The following is an 18266-nucleotide window of genomic DNA, read 5'->3' on the forward strand; positions in this document are numbered from 1 at the left end:
AAAAAAATATCCAGGGTAAAGATATACTTTGGAAGTTGTCCTCGACAAAGAAACAGAGAAGCAAAGGAAACAAGTTACCAAAACAAAGGAAGATGAAATCTAAGTGCTGGGGAGAGAGGTACTGAAAAGAACCAAGGGGATTTATCCCCTAAATTCCAGAAAGGCTCAGAATTTAAACCAGGTACCAAGGCAGACAAGGATGAGGTATGGCATTGAGAACATGGGGATTATTAAAAGTCTGCATTAGGAGGACACAGACATCCTTACTCCAGCACCACGCATTTAAGCAACAGCCACTCCCACTGCTGCAGGAGACTAGTGAAGCCACAAAACCATGACATACCGCATTTCCCACTAGTGTTTAAGACCCTGACTCTTAAATAAAGAATAGTCCCTCAACCAAGATCATCAGACATTTGACTAAGACACACAGGGTGAAAAATGACCCACACTAAAGTATATACTCATGGAAAAAATTCTAAAAGCTTTCAGAGGCAGGCAGTAGAAAAAGGGGTGGGGGGGTGGAGGACACATAATAACAGAAGACCAGGAATCAGACTGGCACTAAATTTCAAAAGCAAGACTGGACCTTACATTTTTTTTCTTTTGAGGAAATAAAGCTTGTATTTTGGAGATGTTCTAATCTTCATTTTATGGAAAAAAGATGCTGGTAAACATTCTATACTATATATTTCAACTTTAATACTAAAAATTACTATCCTAAACCAATTCAACTGTTTGTCAAAGAGAACTGCTACCAGTCAAGGAGTAACAATCACCTTCTATGGGTTTTTCCACTGCATTTATCCAACAAACATTTATTGAGTACCTCCTATGATAGACACTGAGGATACAGCCAAGGACAAAATACCAATTCTCTACCCCAATGTCTAGTCAGAAGAGACATATCAAACAATCACCTAAATAATTATATAATCATAAACTTGTAAGTGATCAGAAGTAAAGTTTGGGGCACAACAGGAAAATGCAATTTAGAGATGAAGTTTCTGAGGTACTGACATTTAAGTTGAGACCTATAACCAGGGCAAAGCAGAAGAAAGTTCCAAATGGGAGACACTAAAACTCGAAAGAGCTTAAGGAATTCAAAGAACAGAAAGAAGGGCAGTGTGGCTGGGCAAGGTTTGCATTTTTCTGGTAAATGCCACAGGAAACCATTGAGAGACACTAAACAGAAATGTGTCATGGTCAAATGACGTTTTTTTAAAAATAATCCCTCTGGCTGCTATGTGAATTACCAAGGAGCAAAGTGGATGCTGGGGGGGCAAAAGTGAAAGTAGGGCCCCAGGCAAGAGCTGTTTCGGTATCCAGCCTATGAGGGTAACTTAGACTAAGGTGGTTGCAATGGGAATGGAGACCAAAAAAGTACAAATCAGAAGTCAAAGGAGAATTGTCCAGAGTTAACTGACCCAAGAAAAACTGGCATGCAGAGTCAGAGACTAAAACAGAAGGGATTAGCTAACATATAAAGGCACACATGTGAAAGCCCATCTAGTACAAATGAATCAAAAAAGCATCTCCCAGAACAGCAGACATCTTTTTTGCTCCCCATCCCTTTCCTGCATTGTGATGCACACAGAATTTAAAAATGACCCCCAAAACATTTGAGAACCAACTCATATAGTCAAAACTTCAAAACTCCTAAGCCTGTCCTCCATGTGTTGAATACAACTCTCTCAAATAACCAAAAAATGTGACTTGGTCCCATTTACTTACACTCTCTCAGGCTGCTTCCCATTATTACAGGAGTAGGAGACATATTTATGTTTCAAAAAGACCAATGTGACAAGTATGATGCCTGTCTGGAATACAGTTAGCACTCAAACATCAGTTTCCAGCTTTCCTTCCAGATTTAGCTAAGCTAGAAGAACCAACTTTCTTAGACTAAACAAGTTCCTCAAATAACTCTCCCAAAAAGTCTGATCTGAAGGACTGAGAAGAGATCATACTCAGTTTTCATACTGGCTGACCCAAAGAAAAGTGTTTTTTCAAACACAGTCCCAAGGAAGCCTGGAACAATCTCCTCATTTTCCTAGAACCCTGGTACCTTAAAATCACACTTTAAAAGTATAACCTTTTTGTTTTAAAAATACACATCACTTTAGCACCCCTGAAATCATCATCCTGCTCACCCCCCTGAACGACCACAAAATCATTCCAGTGGCAGTGCTTTCGAAACCTCTGGTACCTGACCTTTACCACACTTCATTATTACAGCGCTTTGAACTTCAGGAAGTAGAAGGACAAAAGGCAGCTAATCTCTTAGACATAAAACCAGAGTCTGACCAGGGCTCTAAGAACAATCAAGTTCTCTCTTCTCCCTGAGCTGGCTGGAAATCCTGTCAAACAACAGAATACTCCCTTTTCCACAGGCAGATCCAGACATCCCTTGAGAATTATTCAAACAAATAAGGAACCTTTTACCAACGGAGGGGTCAAAGCCTCCATCAAAACCAAACTGCTGCTACTATTAACCAGAGCAAATGGTACTGCTCTACTAACTGGGCCTTCTGTGCAGACCTCCTACAGTTCAGAGTGGAACGGGGCTTACAATAAAACAGTCTGCCTCCAGTAAATACCAAATGCATCACAAAAGAACAAGAAAGAAAAATATCCCGTGCTGACTTTTCACACAAAATAGTCTAGATGCTAGAATGGGAGCACAGAAAGGATCTTTACTGAATTCTTACTCTAGAAGGTTTTCAACAGAGTTCCAGGGTCTGGGAAAGATCCTTGAGTGCTTGGAGCAGGGGGTGGGGACAGCAGAACTCAGAAGAGATGGAGAAGGTGGGCCCTCATGCTTGTTTCAACCAGAGCAGTTTCACAGCCATCTATTTGTATTTCAGAGCTCCATTTCATGACATAAAAGGATTTTACACCTCAAGTATTTAAATGACCAATCTATTTCAAATCCTGAGTTAGGGACAAAGAAGTATAAATGGAGATATTTAGTAAGATATGAGGTGCTATGCTGGAACCCAGATCTTGACTCCTACCTAGTCCAATGCTTTTACTACCACCATAGATCACTTACTCTAGCATAGAAAAGAACACCTACGATCCGAAATGCCAATAAAATTAATGCAGAGTGCAGAAATTCAACCAGTCATAACTAAAGAGTCACATCTAAGGACATGAAAAGCTACCTGGCTTAACAATTATAAGGATTTTCATTAAAGAGAATAAAACTGACATTTCGAGAAATATCAAAGAACTCACAAGATGCTTCAAAATGATGAAATGACCAAAAGTCATAAAACCTGTAGAAAAACTCTTTATTCTAAATTAGCATAATGAAAAGAAATTAAACTCAAAAGATGAGGGACCTGGGTTCTAGCCCCAACTTGGCCATATGCATGTCACACAGATGTATAATCACAGATACATCATTTAATCTGTTAGAAACTCAGTTATCTAACTGCAAAATGAAAATGAACTGGATGATTTGAGAGCCCCTCCCACACTAAAATTCTAGAATTCTAAGCATTTAAAAGATCCTATATTTGATAAGGCTAACAGACTATCAAAGACATTGTCTTAAAATGTCACTACCGTTTAGAGATTCTTTTTTCTAACAAGATGATCAAAGTTCAAAACTCTAAAAGAAATAGTAACATCTTATCTAAAACATACCTAAAATGTTTAAGCTGTTTCTAATGGCTCAGTTTCTGCCTTTAGCAATTAAGAGGAACCAGATTATGGCCATAGTCACAGACAGATTTACTTCTAGTGTCAGCAGATTCTTCCACAGATTTATGTAGAACTGCTCTAAAGAGGGCAAGGAAAAAAAAGCGTTCTTAGAAGTCAACTTGCTGAGCAGAAGAAAAAATAACCCAAAATATGCATATTCTATAATAAAACTGATATAAAAGAAAGATGAATTACAAGGAGAACTGACTAGCTAAGATTCTGATGATACCATCATCTATTTTTCATCCAGCCAATACTTACTAAGTACCTACTGTGTGCCAGACACAGGGGATACAGTGAAAACAAAGTCGCTTCACTCCTACACTAGTGCAGAGAGACTAACAACCACCAAGTAATTTCTGATACGGATAGGGCTATGAAACAAACAAAAACCCTCCTGATGTTGTGGAATTAGACGGGTAGAGATATGTTCACTGAAAAGATACTTTTGGATTAAGAACCAAATGACAAGAAGTTACCATAGAGCTTTCTAAGTAGGGGGCTAGCAAATGCAAGGGTCCTGTGGTGGACACAAATCGGGGGTGTTTGAGAAACAAAGTGAAGACCAGGGTGGCTTTAGTATAACGACCAAGGGGAAAGTGCTAGGAGAGCAGATCACAGAGGTAGGTAAGGGCCACGCATGATAGTGATGTGATGTGATTTGCATTTTTTAAAAGACCACCCTGGGATGCCTAGGTGGCTCAGTCACTTGAGCGTCTGCCTTCAGCTCAGGTCATGATCCCGGGGTCCTGGGATCGAGCACCGCGTTGGGCTCCTTGCTGGGCAGGGAGCCTGCTTTTCCCTCTGCCTGCCACTCCCCCTGCTTGTGTGCGCTCGCTCTCTGACAAATAAAATCTTAAAAAAAAAAAATTTTAAAGGAGACCACCCTACTTGCTGTGCACGTATCAAAAATCAAAATGTTGGGGCGCCTAGGTGGCTCAGTCGGTTAAGCATCTGCCTTCGGCTCAGGTCATGATCTTGGGGTCCTGGGATCGAGCCCAACATCAGGCTCCCTGCTCAGGGCGGAGTTTGCTTCTCCCTCTCCCTTTGTGCTCTCTCTCTCTCTCAAATAAATAAATAAAATCTTAAAAAAAAAAATCGGAATGTTCTCTGATACTGCCTTTCAAATGACAGACTCCATGATTTTATTGTATCTAAGTCTAGGCTTATTTCCTTTGTTCTTCTCAGTATTTAACAGTAACATAAATAGCTTTGAAATTGCCGTAAGTGTGGAGTTGTACGTGAATATTTTAATTGTAGTTATATAAATAACATTGTGGGACTGCAATAATTATCTCCCTCTCTTCCTCCATTTTTCCTCCATTCCTGCTTTTTCCTTTCTTTTATCTGCAAACTGGATTTTAACGGATGGATACTTCAGGCATAGTCATCTATTTCTTTTACCAAAAAAATGTTTTTCACACTTTTATAAAAATACTCTATATATTAAAAAAAATCCAACGTGGCTTGTTAAATTGGGCTAAAAGACCCTGAAGGCTGAGCCCTGTATCATACATGAGATGTAATAAAGTGCAAATAGCCATACGTAACGTAAGTGACACACCCGTATGAGAATCATTCTACAACAACAATGAACAACATCAAATGACTGCAGTGAGCGCTGCAAAGGCCAATACAGGCTAAACTCACCAGTAACACAACCACCAAGTCGAAAAAGCATAGTAGTTCTGCATCAAAGTTCTAAAAATGTAGAACACTACAAAGAAACTCAAAGTGGCTTTGTAAGAATGGGAAATCCCAAGTGTAAAAAACTATATGAATCCTACCTCTAACCAGACAATGATGGACACTGACAGCTGACTTCAGGGAAGGCTTAAGAAAAGCAATTCAAATCAAGAATTCAAAGCACAGATAGATTTCATCTATCCCATCCATCCTTGAGGACTAGCTCTGGGGACTAATGCAAGCATCTATATATAAAGTGTCAAATGTACCATCACATTACCCAAAACAACTTTTTATCAGATAAGGAACCCTGTGGCCTGCCCCAAAAGACTCCAGCTTATCAGTAAACCTTTAGTAATCATGGATAAAGCCACACAAATGTATCCAAAACTGAAAAAATTCCTGTTTTCAACTAAGTAGCAAAATCACATGGATAAATAGAATTCTGACCTTGATGGCCCACTAGAAGAGATTTCCAAGCAGGGCACAGAAAAACTACAAGGCATTCTGCACATGCTCTTTCTTAACACGAGAGATAAGTTAGGCAAAGAAAATGCCACAGGATTTCAGAGGTGTCATTAGCACTTTCCGAAGAAAAAAAATGAGAAATGTAATTAAATAACTTGTGCCTTCCTGGCCCTTATTACAGGAAAGACCCAGACCAAACTAGCACTATACCATATATCCCATCACTTCCATCCTTCATTGCTGAGTGGCTCTGTGCTACAACCTGGAGGAGTGGACATGATCTAGCAGTGCAAAAAGAAAGAAGTCTGGAAATAACCAAGATTTCTACACTTTTATTAGTCCTTTAAAAATGTATTTAATTCCACAAAACAACTGACCTGAACTGTTCAAAAATATCAATGCCATAAAAGACAAAACAAAGCAAGGGAACTGTTCTACATTAACAAATATTAAAGAGACATAACAACCAAATGAAATGCAGGATTATTTTTTTAAAATTTTTTATTTAAATTCAATTAATTAACATATACCGTATTAGTTTCAGAGGTAGAGTTTAGTGATTCATCAGTTGCATATAACACCCACTGCTCATTACATCAAGCGCCCTCCTTAATGTCCATCACCCAGTTACCCCATCCCCCAACCCACCTCCCCTCCAGGAACCCTCAGTTTGTTTCCTAGAGTTAAGAGTCTCTTATGGTTTGCCTCCCTCTCTGTTTTTATCTTTTTTTTGAAATGCATGAATCTTGATTGGATGCTGGACTGAAAAAATAAGCTATAAAGAATATTTGTGGAACCAGAGACAATTTGAATATGGACTATGTATTATATACTATTGTATCAATGTTAATTTTCTTGAATCTGATAATGAAATTATGGTTATGTAGGATAATGTACTTGTTCTTAAAACATACATTCTAAAGTATGTAGAGAGGGATAAAGCAAATTGCGGCAAAGTTATAGACAAATGAAACTCAGTTCCTACTCTCAATGTGTTCACAGAAAAAGATTTCTCCTCCCATGTAAAAGAGAAATATGCCATCAACATGCATATTTGTAATATAATACAAACAATTATAATTATACATAATTATGTACCATTATGTTATATACAACAATGTATAATATGTAATAGAAAAATGTCATTAACAAGCAATTGATGATAAAGAACCTAAAGGAATACCAAAAAGGCTACCATTTATTAAGGACTGACACTGTGTCAGGGATGCATACACCACCATAAAGAAAGGTTAAATCTGTCCCAGGTTATAAAGCTAGGTTTTGAACTCAGGGCTCTATTTCTCCCCAAGGCTCAGTTCCTGACATTACATTATACAGCCTCTTAACAAAAGAAGTCCAAAATATTAGAAACAAAAACAATATAGAAAACAGCACAGACATCTGAATATAAGATACATTTGAAGTATACATAAACATCAAGTTTTATGACTGCAAGTTATATCACTGGTATTTGCTCAAGTGTTTAATTTTGAATTAAAGAAAATAAGTCTATCAAGAAAATAAAAGGGAAAAGTTTGTATACAGACTACTGAAATTTATAACCACATATGGATGAGTAGAAGGGTCGGCATCAAATTTTCAGTTTCCTCATCAACAGGTCATCTTATGTCTAAATCAGGTCAGCAAACCACAGCCCCAACCCAAATCTGGCCCTCTCACTGTCTTTTTAAGGTTTTACTGGAAGACAACCTTGCCCACTCATTTATGATTTGTCTATGCCTACCTTCCTGCTACAATGGCAGAGGTGAATACTTATGATATAGTATGGTCCACAAAACCTAAAATATTTATTATCTGGCCCTTTATAGAAAGTTTGCCAACCTCTGGTTTAAATAATAACCATTTATATCACAAATAGTAGAAAAATAATTAGCCTATTTATTTCAGTTCTATTTAGGCTTTACTGTGAACTCTACTTGATTTAAGTTCTCTTCCTTTGTAATTAGCTCCACTTAGAAAAAGCTAATGAATTTTTTAATTTCCACAAGGATGTTTATATGTCAGTTATATTCCACAGAGTAGGTCTTGTTTTAGCTGCCCAGTAATTTATCTTCACAATACTATTACAAACAAAATCCTAATTAAAGCACATTTGCAGTTACCCCCACACATCCTTACCCTTCTAGTGCATACAAGCTGCAAAGATATAAACAAAGAAAAGATGAATAGCTGATATGACTGAAGAATTCCTAATACCCCGTTCACCCTAGAACATCTCAAAGTACCATTTAGGACCAACAACATCACCATCACCTGCCTGCTTATTAGAAATGCAAATTCATGGATCTCATCCCAGACTTATACCAGGTGACTCTTAGACTAAGAGTTTAAGAACAGAGTTGATATTACTTACCTTGAGTGTGAACAGGCTGATTCGGCCAGGCAGTTTATAAAACAGCCCCTCTCCTCCTCTTGAGTTGGAATGTAGCATGGCATTGAGACACGCGAGAGGGGATGTCCCGCTGTAAAAACATACAAGGATGGATGAGGGTTATAGAAATCTACATGCCTACTTACTCAAAGATCCAATACCCTCCAACTCATTCTTAAATCAAGAAATATAGCAGAAGAGAGCCCATGACAACAATTCCACTTTGAAAGTAGTACAGGGCAACAAATGAAATCCCCATCAATCACACCCAGGTAGGACATGGTATGTGATTCCCTTGTTCCACACCTGGCACTTTCTTAGTGCCTTTTGACAACATCAACCAAGTTCTCAAAGAGATTTAGAAAAAGTACACAGTGACTGTTCAAATTCAGGGAGTTTTAAAAAAACACATTACCCAGTATTTTTATTAAATTTTAAAAGTTAAATTTTAATATTAAAAACAGAATGTGCTTCCTAGCCTCTGTATTTTGACCTGCATATATCATGCTCAGAAACATTATCAGCACAAAGACCACAGAATCAATGGTGCTGTCCCAAGAAAACAAGCACACCTTTTCATCCCCAGTTAAATATTTGCTAATAAGCACACAAAAGAAGAATATTTCATTTGCTTTTTCTCTGTTGGGAAGGGGAGAGAATGGGTTTTATTCTACATCTACCCAGGAGCAAGCACTTAAATTTAAACTTAAAAAGAAAAGTCAGTCAAATGGATCTGGTACCCAATAATGGAAAAAAGGCGGATCATTAAGCTATTTCACACTCCCTGCTACAGTAGTTGGTTGCAAAACAGTAACTCAGTGAATTAGAGGCCATTTACTGAATCTTAAAATAGAACAGCTGTCAAAAACACAGACAAGTGTCCATTATTAATATTAACTGAGTTTGGGGCGCCTGGGTGGCTCAGTCGGTTAAGCGACTGCCTTCGGCTCAGGTCATGATCCTGGAGTCCCGGGATCGAGTCCCACATCAGGCTCCCTGCTCGGCGGGGAGTCTGCTTCTCCCTCTAACCCTACCCCCTCTTGTGCTCTTTCTCTCTCTCACTCTCTCTCTCAAATAAATAAATAAAATCTTAAAAAAAAAAAAAAAAAAAAATATTAACTGAGTTTGGCACTAGCATGTTAGTGCTAGGATTCACCTGTGCACCTTCTCGTCCCTCTCCCCAGTATGTTAAAAATATATAAATATCTTAAATAAAGCCTCTTAAGATCTTTCAGAACCAGAAGCCTTAATTTATGCAGTGTTAAAAATAAATTCTGAGTCTAAAAAAGCCATTAAAAAAAAAAAACAAACCCTATTACTTATTCTGCTTTGGAACACACTGGATGCTAAAAAAATTTTCACCAAGAACCAATCTCTACAAGAAACCTTGTGCAGAATGTGGAGTATCAAGTGGGTGTGCTAACATCTCTGCTACAAAGGGGAACGGCATGCTGGCAGAGTCCTTCAGCAGAACAGTGTGACTCCTACACACTATACCTCTGTCTACAAATCACAGAGCTGCTCACTCATCATGAGCTACCATGACTGCTTCATTAATTCCTATAAGAGCAAGAAGCAGAAACAAGTTAAAGTTCTCAATTTCATCTGTCCCAAAGGGACTAATTTACCTTCTATAGGTATAGTGGTCCAACAGCAGTGCAGACAGCAGCATGATGGGAAATAGCCCATAAAAACAAAAATAAAGCACAATTATAACACTACACAGTGCATAAGTACTATTTAAATGAATGTGATCTACACAATCCTGATCTTCCCTCCCCACAAACTGTCAGCTTGAGACTGAACTGGAAAGTGAGGATCTTTTGACCCTAAAAGGTCAATTTCAAGCAGCTAAAGCTTAACCAGCAAAAACATATGCTGTTTGTTCTGAGTTCCAAGAAGGGACATTATGTTGTGCTCTCTTCTTTCATTTAAATTAAAGAAAAAGGGGGTTAGGGTTAGAGTGCAGAGAGAAAAGAATTAAACAACCACTGATTTTCGTGCCTGCAATTCCTTTTGTTCCTAACTTGTTGCTTCTCTAGCAAAACTAGATCATAGGAGAATAAAATCAAGGTCACACTAAACTTTAGTATATTCCTATGATGAATGGCTAGAATCAGTAGGGAGGAAAAAAAGGCCAGTGGTGTTATGGTGATGAGACAACCCTTCTTTTGATCCTAAAACAAAGAATTTCAGGGATATAGAAAGGGAAGTTTTATACAAGATAGAGCCTATCAGAGTCTGCCCCTTCTCTACTAATATGTGCAAAAGAGAGTACAAAAGAAAATGCGTGGACTCCTTACACAAAGAACACACTCCATGTCAAGATTTAAGGGAGAGCAAGGATAGGGAAAGCTGCTGCATCTCTAATGAAAACAAATGGATGCTCACCCATTCCCACCCGCCACTCAGAAGACACAACTTGGGAGATAGTTCTATACCACACCGGACTGGGGGGGCGGGGGAGGGCGCAAAGAGACACATGGAGAGAGAGAAAGGGGGAGAAGGCATATATACACTTAATCATGTCACTAAGTATCTACAGAAAGACATATGTCCTATGAAACCCTCTTGAACAACGAGAATAATACGAACCTCATTTCCTTTAATCCTTCTGCCTCTATGACCTGCAGAATCTGTTTTGGTGTCATTGGAGCATCCGAGTAGTTTTCTAGTACCTGAAGGAATATAAATGTTCTGATTTTAGTGTGCAATTCCCATTTATATCCATCAGTCTGTATCCTGAGCTACAGTTCTGCTGAGGTAGCACTGTTAACAACTTAGTTTTTCCACAGTTAACGCTGCTTCAGAAACCAAATTACGGATCTATCTAAGATGTTGCTAAAAGTGACTGAAATTAGCGTAAATATTCTAATTCTTAATTCTAAAAACACCCTTCTTAGCACACATGCTATGGTACATGAGTGGGGCCTTAGCAACCTTGGTTATTGCTTAACTTCACATTGTTCACATGACTAAACCATAGAATACATAGAGCTACAAAATAATGACAAGACAGAAATGCATTCAGATTTTTTTTCCTGAGGAAGTCTGATTAGCACCCATATTTTTTTTTTAAAGATTTTATTTATTCATATGAGACACAGAGATAGAGAGAGAGAGAGAGAGAAAGCATGAGCAGGGAGAGAGGCAGAGGGAGAGGGAGAAGCAGGCTCCTCGCTGAGCCAGGAGCCCGATGTGGGGCTCGATCCCAGGACCCTGGGATCATGACCTGAGCTGAAGGCAGATGCTTAACCATCTGAGCCATCCAGGTGCCCCAGTACCCATATTTTTAAGTGATGGTTTTTGCCACTGTGTTGTGAAATTTTGGTGTGAACTGCCACAGTACATTTTGCCATTTGGCAACGTGAAGCTCTGATTCTGTATGACTGGCGCAGGCAAAGCAACAAGAAACAGAACATCCCATGTATGTTAGCATCATCTCTAACAAAGTCATGGCAGCAGTTTCCTAGTGAGCAACTGTGGCTCTCTCATGTGAAGGAGCGGAGCTGTTTTAGAAATGCCATCCTCAGGGAGGAAAAAGGCTGTCAGTATCTTTGTACGGTCTCTACCAGCAGCTGCCGAGGCTACTCCATACACCTTGCGGTCACTTAACAACTCTTAACAACTAAGTGCTGCTTTGTCACAAATAAAATGTAAAGCAAGAAGTCTGACAGGATTGCTGCTAAAGGGTCTCCCTGTGGAAGAACATGAGCCCTTAGCACTAAAGGAAGTCAAGCTTTGGAGAAGCAGGTGCTGAAATAAAGTCCCTATTTACCATGGTCCCATTGTTAGCCTCTGTCTTTTCAATTTTTACATTCTCTTCAAGTAGCTCTATCACCTCTCATAGCTTCAACTACTACCTATACTCTGCTAACTCCCAAATACTCACCTCTAGCCTGGGTTTCTCCCCAGCTTCCGACTCAAATATTCACTTCTGTACTGACATCCGCCCCCTTGATCATCTGTTCTAATTCATCTAACTGGCAACTCCGATTCATCTCCCCTCTTCCTCCATCACCTAATGCAGAAACCTAGACAGCACCCCTCACTCTCACCTGTCCCCCAGTTCCTTCCCTCACCCAACACACAGCCCCTTCACTAATATGCCTGCAACCAGCTCTGCTTTCCTCAAATCCATCCTTCCTCCGCTACCATCCTTCACTCCACAAATACACGAAATACTTACCTGTGCCAGGGACAATTCTAGAATTCAGCAGCAAAAAAGACCAAACCCCAGCTCTTGCAGAACTTACCTGCTATATGAGGTCAACCCAACAAAATAAATCATCACTTTCCCCGCTTTAAAATTCTTCAACAGCAACCTAATCACATACAGCAAAGGCCAAAGCTTCCGAAGAAGAGCTCACCAGCTCACTGGAAAAGCACAGGCTTTAGAACCAGATGGACCTGGATTTAAATGCTAGCCTTCTAAACTTGGGCAAGTTACCTACCCAACCTGAGCCTCGGTTGCCCCACTTGTGATGGAAAGATATTGATGTCTTGCCCTAAGAGTTGTTTTACAGATTGTAGATCATGGAAATAAGTGTCTACAGTGCCTGGCACAAATATGTGCTCGCAGGCCTGGCACACAAGGCCCTCAGAATCTGGGCTCTGCCTGTCTCTCTACCTGACTGCCAAACTGATACTCCACAACTTCACGTTCCAGTAACTATGTGTAGTTCTACCCAATTCCCACACTCTCCACCCTGTGCACAAGTGTGCACACACACACCACTAGCTCCTTGTCACCAGCTCCTAACCTCCTCCATGATGGGCCTAACTTCTTCTTGCCCTTCAAGATTCAGTTTGGAAAGCACCTGCCTCTAGGAAGCCTTCTCTGATCCCTGCCAGACAGAGTTAAATGTCTCTTTTCAGTGTCCTCATAATCCACAACACATGTAATTTACCTTCCAAAGTGGGACACTTGTGAGTGAAAGGAGGAACCAGTCATGATGACGCCTGGACAATAAGCCTGAACCAGGATGTCTGTTTATCATATGTACATCTATGATGGCACTTATCATGCACGTAGTATAATTCTATTCATGGGTCTAGACCTTCTCCATTCCCAGAAGACCCTTAAGTTCCTCAAGGGCAAACCTTATCCATCTTTGTATTCTAAGAACCTGAGTGCCAAGTTAAGCGGTGTTGACTTGAACAAACCCACAACAAACCCTGTTACAAGCTACTAACGTTCACTGCCACAGATACCACTTTTTTGATACTAAATGAGAGCTGAGTTAGCGAATTTTTGTACTGTAATTTTTTTTTTAAAAGAAGCATGACTCTGAAAAATTAGTTACCAATTATTTAAACAGCAGTCAGGAAGAGCCTGAGAATCTAAGAGAGAACCTTCGAGCCTGAGAATCTAACTTCTCTAAAAGGAAGTTACATCAAAAGATACAAAGTATTCACTTTTATTATAATTGTATATGCCTCCAGCTTTTAGTACAAGAACAATTCAGCAGTGTTCTATTCCTAGTCCCTGGTCTTTCTGGCACACTTCAAAAAAAAGTATCTCTTCTCCTACTTCAAAGAGAAAAAAAATGTTTGATGTAAGAATGGTCAGTCATGAATCAAAGTGAAAGATAAAGCGTACAATGAAGAGTTTCTCAAAGCCAGGGAGAATCCATTTAAGGACATTCAATTTAAAGGGAAATCCCCTCGTCTATTTCTCCCAAACAAATTGTTCCTAACAAGCAGGAGGATTTATACCATCCAACCCTCTAAAGTCTACCTCTTATATCTAGAAAAGACAATACTACAAAATGTTTGAAAGAAGAGTATCTACTTCTCAACAACGTAACATCTGCAAAAGTCAATCTCCTGAAGTATACTACACTAATAAAATTCTCCAGAAGCCTCTTCTTTCCTACCAAAATAGTTTTTAAGAATTCCCAGTATCACTCTAGCCACCAATCTAAGCAAGGTCAGGAGCAATATGAAACCACCCCAGAGCAACTGCATCTGATTGCCATGTCAAGCACTTCAAATTCACCTGTCCAAAGAGTAGATTTAATCACCTGCCCTCCCATTACGGGCTTTCTCTAGTCAAGCTAGCTGCTCTCTGTCCAGCATAAGCTCTCACAAACTCCCCAGCACTCGGTGTTGCAGCAGTTTTCTTTAAATGGGGAGAGGACTCTGAAGAGTTGCCCCTCACCCACCAAATGGTCCCATCCAAAGGGACTGAAAATTCTAATAAAAAATAAAAGATATGCACAATTACGCACCATGTTTCCACAAGTCGTCTTTCACATGTTTAAGGGCACTACAAAATTATTCCTGTTCATATTATTTTTTAATGAAGAGCCATAAAACAAAAAGAGAAATAACTTATTCAGATAATCTGGCATGAAGTTAAGCCAATGATAAAACAAAACTAACAACCTGGATACTGGAGTTCAGATCAGAGTAAGTTCAAGAACCTAAAGAGGCTTAACGGAACAGTGGACCCTGAATTCCTAAAGTCTTTCAACTAGTAAAAGCCAACAGAGCTTTGAGACAAATAAACTTTAGAATTCTGTCAGAACATAAATAACACAGGATTTAAAGGTACTTTCACCTACCTCTAACAAGTAAAACTCTGGCAAGCAAATTTCCTTTTGGTGCCCAGAGTCATAAACACCTGCATAACAGGAACTTAGAGGAGAATTTCAATGAACACCCAAGACTCAACCTTGAGGAGAAAAAGAGCAAGCACATCCTTTGGCTCTCCCCTCCTCTCCCTCAGGCCTCAATTTGTTTCCAGGTGAGGCAACACTGGAGAAATCCTAAAATTCCCAAGAGATCTCAAAGCTAGCCAAAGCTTCCAATCTTGATTGAATCAAGAAAATATTTAGAACTTCAAAATCTACAAATTTCACATGACAAATCAAAACAAATGAACAGAAGCATGAAACTTGAGCACACAAACACTTGCTATTTCTGTTCACTGGGCAACAAGTGCCTGGAGAAGACAATCAGGAACACCAGTGAAAATTCTCTCCTAAACCAAACTGCTTTAGTTCTTGTAAGTAACTGAGTTTTACATGTTCTAAGAAAGAAAAAGGTGTACCATAGAGCCGGAACAAGCCCCAACACAATAGTCATCATCTCTTTGTCTACACAACACCTCTGAGGAAGGAACCTCACTTCCCAATAAAGATTAGAAAGTGAAGCTTCATTCATCATTAAAAGTGAATTACAGCAATTACATTTAAACTACAAGGTGTCAAGAGACATATGCTATCTGCACTATAACCCTGCTCTGTGACAGTTCTTGAGGAAGTGACATCTCTAGGAAAAGTTACAATTGTCATCTGCCAAGATATATTTATAAGAACATGTCTCCCAGTGTCTTAGCTTTGTGGGTTCAAATCCAAAAGGAAGGTATTTCGATTACAAGTCCTCTGACGCTATGGGAACAAAATACACAACCCTCCTCACTAGGCAGTTTCAACAAATTACTCCCTCCTTTACTAAGTCCTCAATGAGCAGTATCTTCAGAGGTACTTGGTCTTTGTCCAACACTTCAAGTATAACATGCACCAGGACACTAAGGAGAGGAGGACACACACATACATTCTCTGCAAAGTAGAGTCAGTTCTCTGCAGAGTCCCTATCTCCAGTCTAGCTTATGAAGTAAAACCCTCTAGTCAGCGTTTCTCAAAGTGTGGTCCCGGGCCACCTGCATTACAGTCAACATGGGAAGCTGGTTAAAATGAAGACACTGAGGCTCTACTCAGTCTGAATTTCAGACTCAGAAGATCTCAAGCAGGGCCCTAGGACGAGCATTCCTAAGAACCTCCCAGGTGTCCCCAACAAGACACTAAAGTTTGAAAACCACTGCTCAGGGTTCCACCTGGGAGTAAGCACTTGCTTCCCTCCACACACCTGGTTTAGATTGGGAAAGCTCAAAATGTCACTCGCGTCCTTAAAATTGGGGGTGTTTTCCGACCCCTGGAGTCAAACGCACCACCCCATTGCCCACCAGGAAGCGAGGGAGGAGCTTCCGACCCTTCCCGGAAACCTAACTCCCCCGAGTGCATAAACGAAGCTTCCCCAGACCCCCAGACGCTGCCAAATAGTGGGGGAGGGGAGGTTGGGGCCCCGCCGCCCAGAGGGGGAGGAGCCGGCCTCCCAGCTCGCCCCTCCGCAGGAATTTAGGGGGTGGGGGGAGCTGCATAAAAAGGCGCCACATCCAACCAGCGAAGGACCTCTCCCCCACCCAACGCCTAGGGAGGGTGGGGGTGTCCCGTTCCTAAAAAAATGGCGGCCCCGCCCCCTCCTGCAGTGGGCAGGGCTTCTCCCCTCCCCCTCCCCGTAGAGGGGGCTCGGCCAGCCCACCCCCCACGCCCCTACTGAGCCCCCTCGGCGGCCCGCCTCACCAGGCGCGCGGCCTCGGCCCACGTGCGCTCCTTCTTCCTCTTCTGTTTGTCCTTCATCCTCCTCCCCGGCGGCGGCGGCGGCTCCACGCGGGACCTCCGGGCGGGGCGGGTGGCGGCGGCGCGGGGCTGGGGCAGCGGCGGCGGCGGCGGCGGCGGCGGGGGGCGCGTGGCGGCGGCGGCGCGCGAGGACTCGGGTGCGGCCGGGGAGAGGGGGCGGGCGCCCGGGCACCGGCTGGCGCGAGACCCGGAGCGAGGGCGGCGGTGGGGGAGGGGTGGCGGCGGCTCCACGCGCCCGCGCTGCGTCAGTCGCCCACGGCGGCGGCGGCGGCGGCAGCGGCGGCAGCCCCGCGATCGCTAAGGAATGCGGCGGCTCCGCATAACCACGGGGTCAGAGGTCACGGCTCCAGCCTCCGCTTTCCCGCTCTGCTGAGGGGCCGAGAGAGGACTGGCGGTGGGGCAGGAAGGCGAGACGCAGCTTTCCCCTCGGCGCCCGGGTGTGTGCGTATCTGCCGTGGGTGTGTGTGTGTGAGTGTGTGTGAAGAGTGAGGAGGGGGAGTGTGGGGGTTTTTTTTTTTTTGAACAAAAACAAACCGAAAGGGCGGCTGGGAATTGTAGTCCTGGCTGCCTTTCTGGCCTCCCCCGCTCCGGAAGAATATGGCTGCATGAAACGCTTGGACCACACTTCCCGGCGTACCTCACGGCTCTTTTCCGCCCTCCCCTACCTTCCTCCGCCTCGCGCAGAGCTCGGTAAAGAAGGGGGCCGGGCAGTCGTTCGGGGAAGAGACTGGGCGGAGTATCGCGAGGTGCGGGAACTGGCTGGGAGCCTGAGGCATTCTGGGAGGCGATGCTGGGAAGGGGCGGTGGCTGGGCTCCCCAGCCACGTTTAACCCTTTCGGCGCTTCTGGCATCCCAGCAGCTGGGCTGTTAAGGGTGGAGATGGAGAACTGGTGGTAGCTCGACTCCCAGTGTCTACCTAAACCACTTTGTGCCTCTCCCCGCCTAAACCCTTCTCACCGACACTTCACAAAGATGACAAGGGACAGGACTTTCCCTTTTGGTCCTGCCCTAAATGACTCACTGCCGCATAATAATGAGACAATGAGACACTCATACCAGTAAAACGGTTATTCCACGTTTGATGGACCTAAACAGTTCCCCATTTCCTCTTGTGCTTTCATGACACTAATACCGCTATATGTTTGCAGAAGCTGCACCCGCAGCCTTGAGCATTCTTACCATATGGAGAACTTCGTGATAATGAGGGGTAAAGAACTTGAACTTTGGGACCATACTGACCAGAATGCACTTGAGGCCTTTTTAAAGGTGGTACCCTGAAGAGAACACAGGCCCTGGAGTCAAGTGGACCTACGCTGGAATCCTGGCTGAGTCACCCCCTGGGTACCTAAAACTAGGGGCTCAACTTCTCTGAGCCTCAATTTTTTAATCTACATTAGTCTAATATCTCACAGCACTATTGGGATTAAAGTTAACATAAAACACTTGGCAGATTGGAAGAGGGTGTGAAGGGGGACCCTGACATTAGGTCCATGTGATTTGGCTCCTGGTATAGAACAAGTGTTTAATAATTAATATAAGCTGAGAGACAATGGACAATGGACTTAGCTCTCTGAGTCTTGGTTGCA

The 18266-nt window shown here is 42.1% G+C and overlaps 1 protein-coding gene across 5 annotated transcripts in view; it reads right to left on the reverse strand.

The window, feature by feature from the left end:
- ASXL1 (ASXL transcriptional regulator 1) overlaps window positions 1-17537 on the reverse strand; it is a 73543-nt gene extending 56006 nt beyond the window's left edge. For 2 of the 5 annotated variants that reach the window (XM_036093250.2, XM_036093247.2), the window contains exons 1-3: window positions 16624-17193; window positions 10850-10932; window positions 8237-8345 (exon numbers count right to left, since the gene is read on the reverse strand). In XM_036093250.2, coding sequence (XP_035949143.1) covers window positions 8237-8345; window positions 10850-10932; window positions 16624-16680 — 249 coding nt within the window. In that variant the 5' untranslated portion in view covers window positions 16681-17193. Of the gene's footprint in view, window positions 1-8236; window positions 8346-9882; window positions 9935-10849; window positions 10933-16623 lie in introns of those variants that run through there. The other 3 variants (XM_078057052.1, XM_078057053.1, XM_078057051.1) reach the window with 3 other exon arrangements.
- Window positions 17538-18266: the final 729 nt, after the last annotated feature.

This window comes from Halichoerus grypus, chromosome 10, assembly GCF_964656455.1.
Source record: "Halichoerus grypus chromosome 10, mHalGry1.hap1.1, whole genome shotgun sequence".
Classification (NCBI taxonomy): domain Eukaryota; kingdom Metazoa; phylum Chordata; class Mammalia; order Carnivora; family Phocidae; genus Halichoerus; species Halichoerus grypus.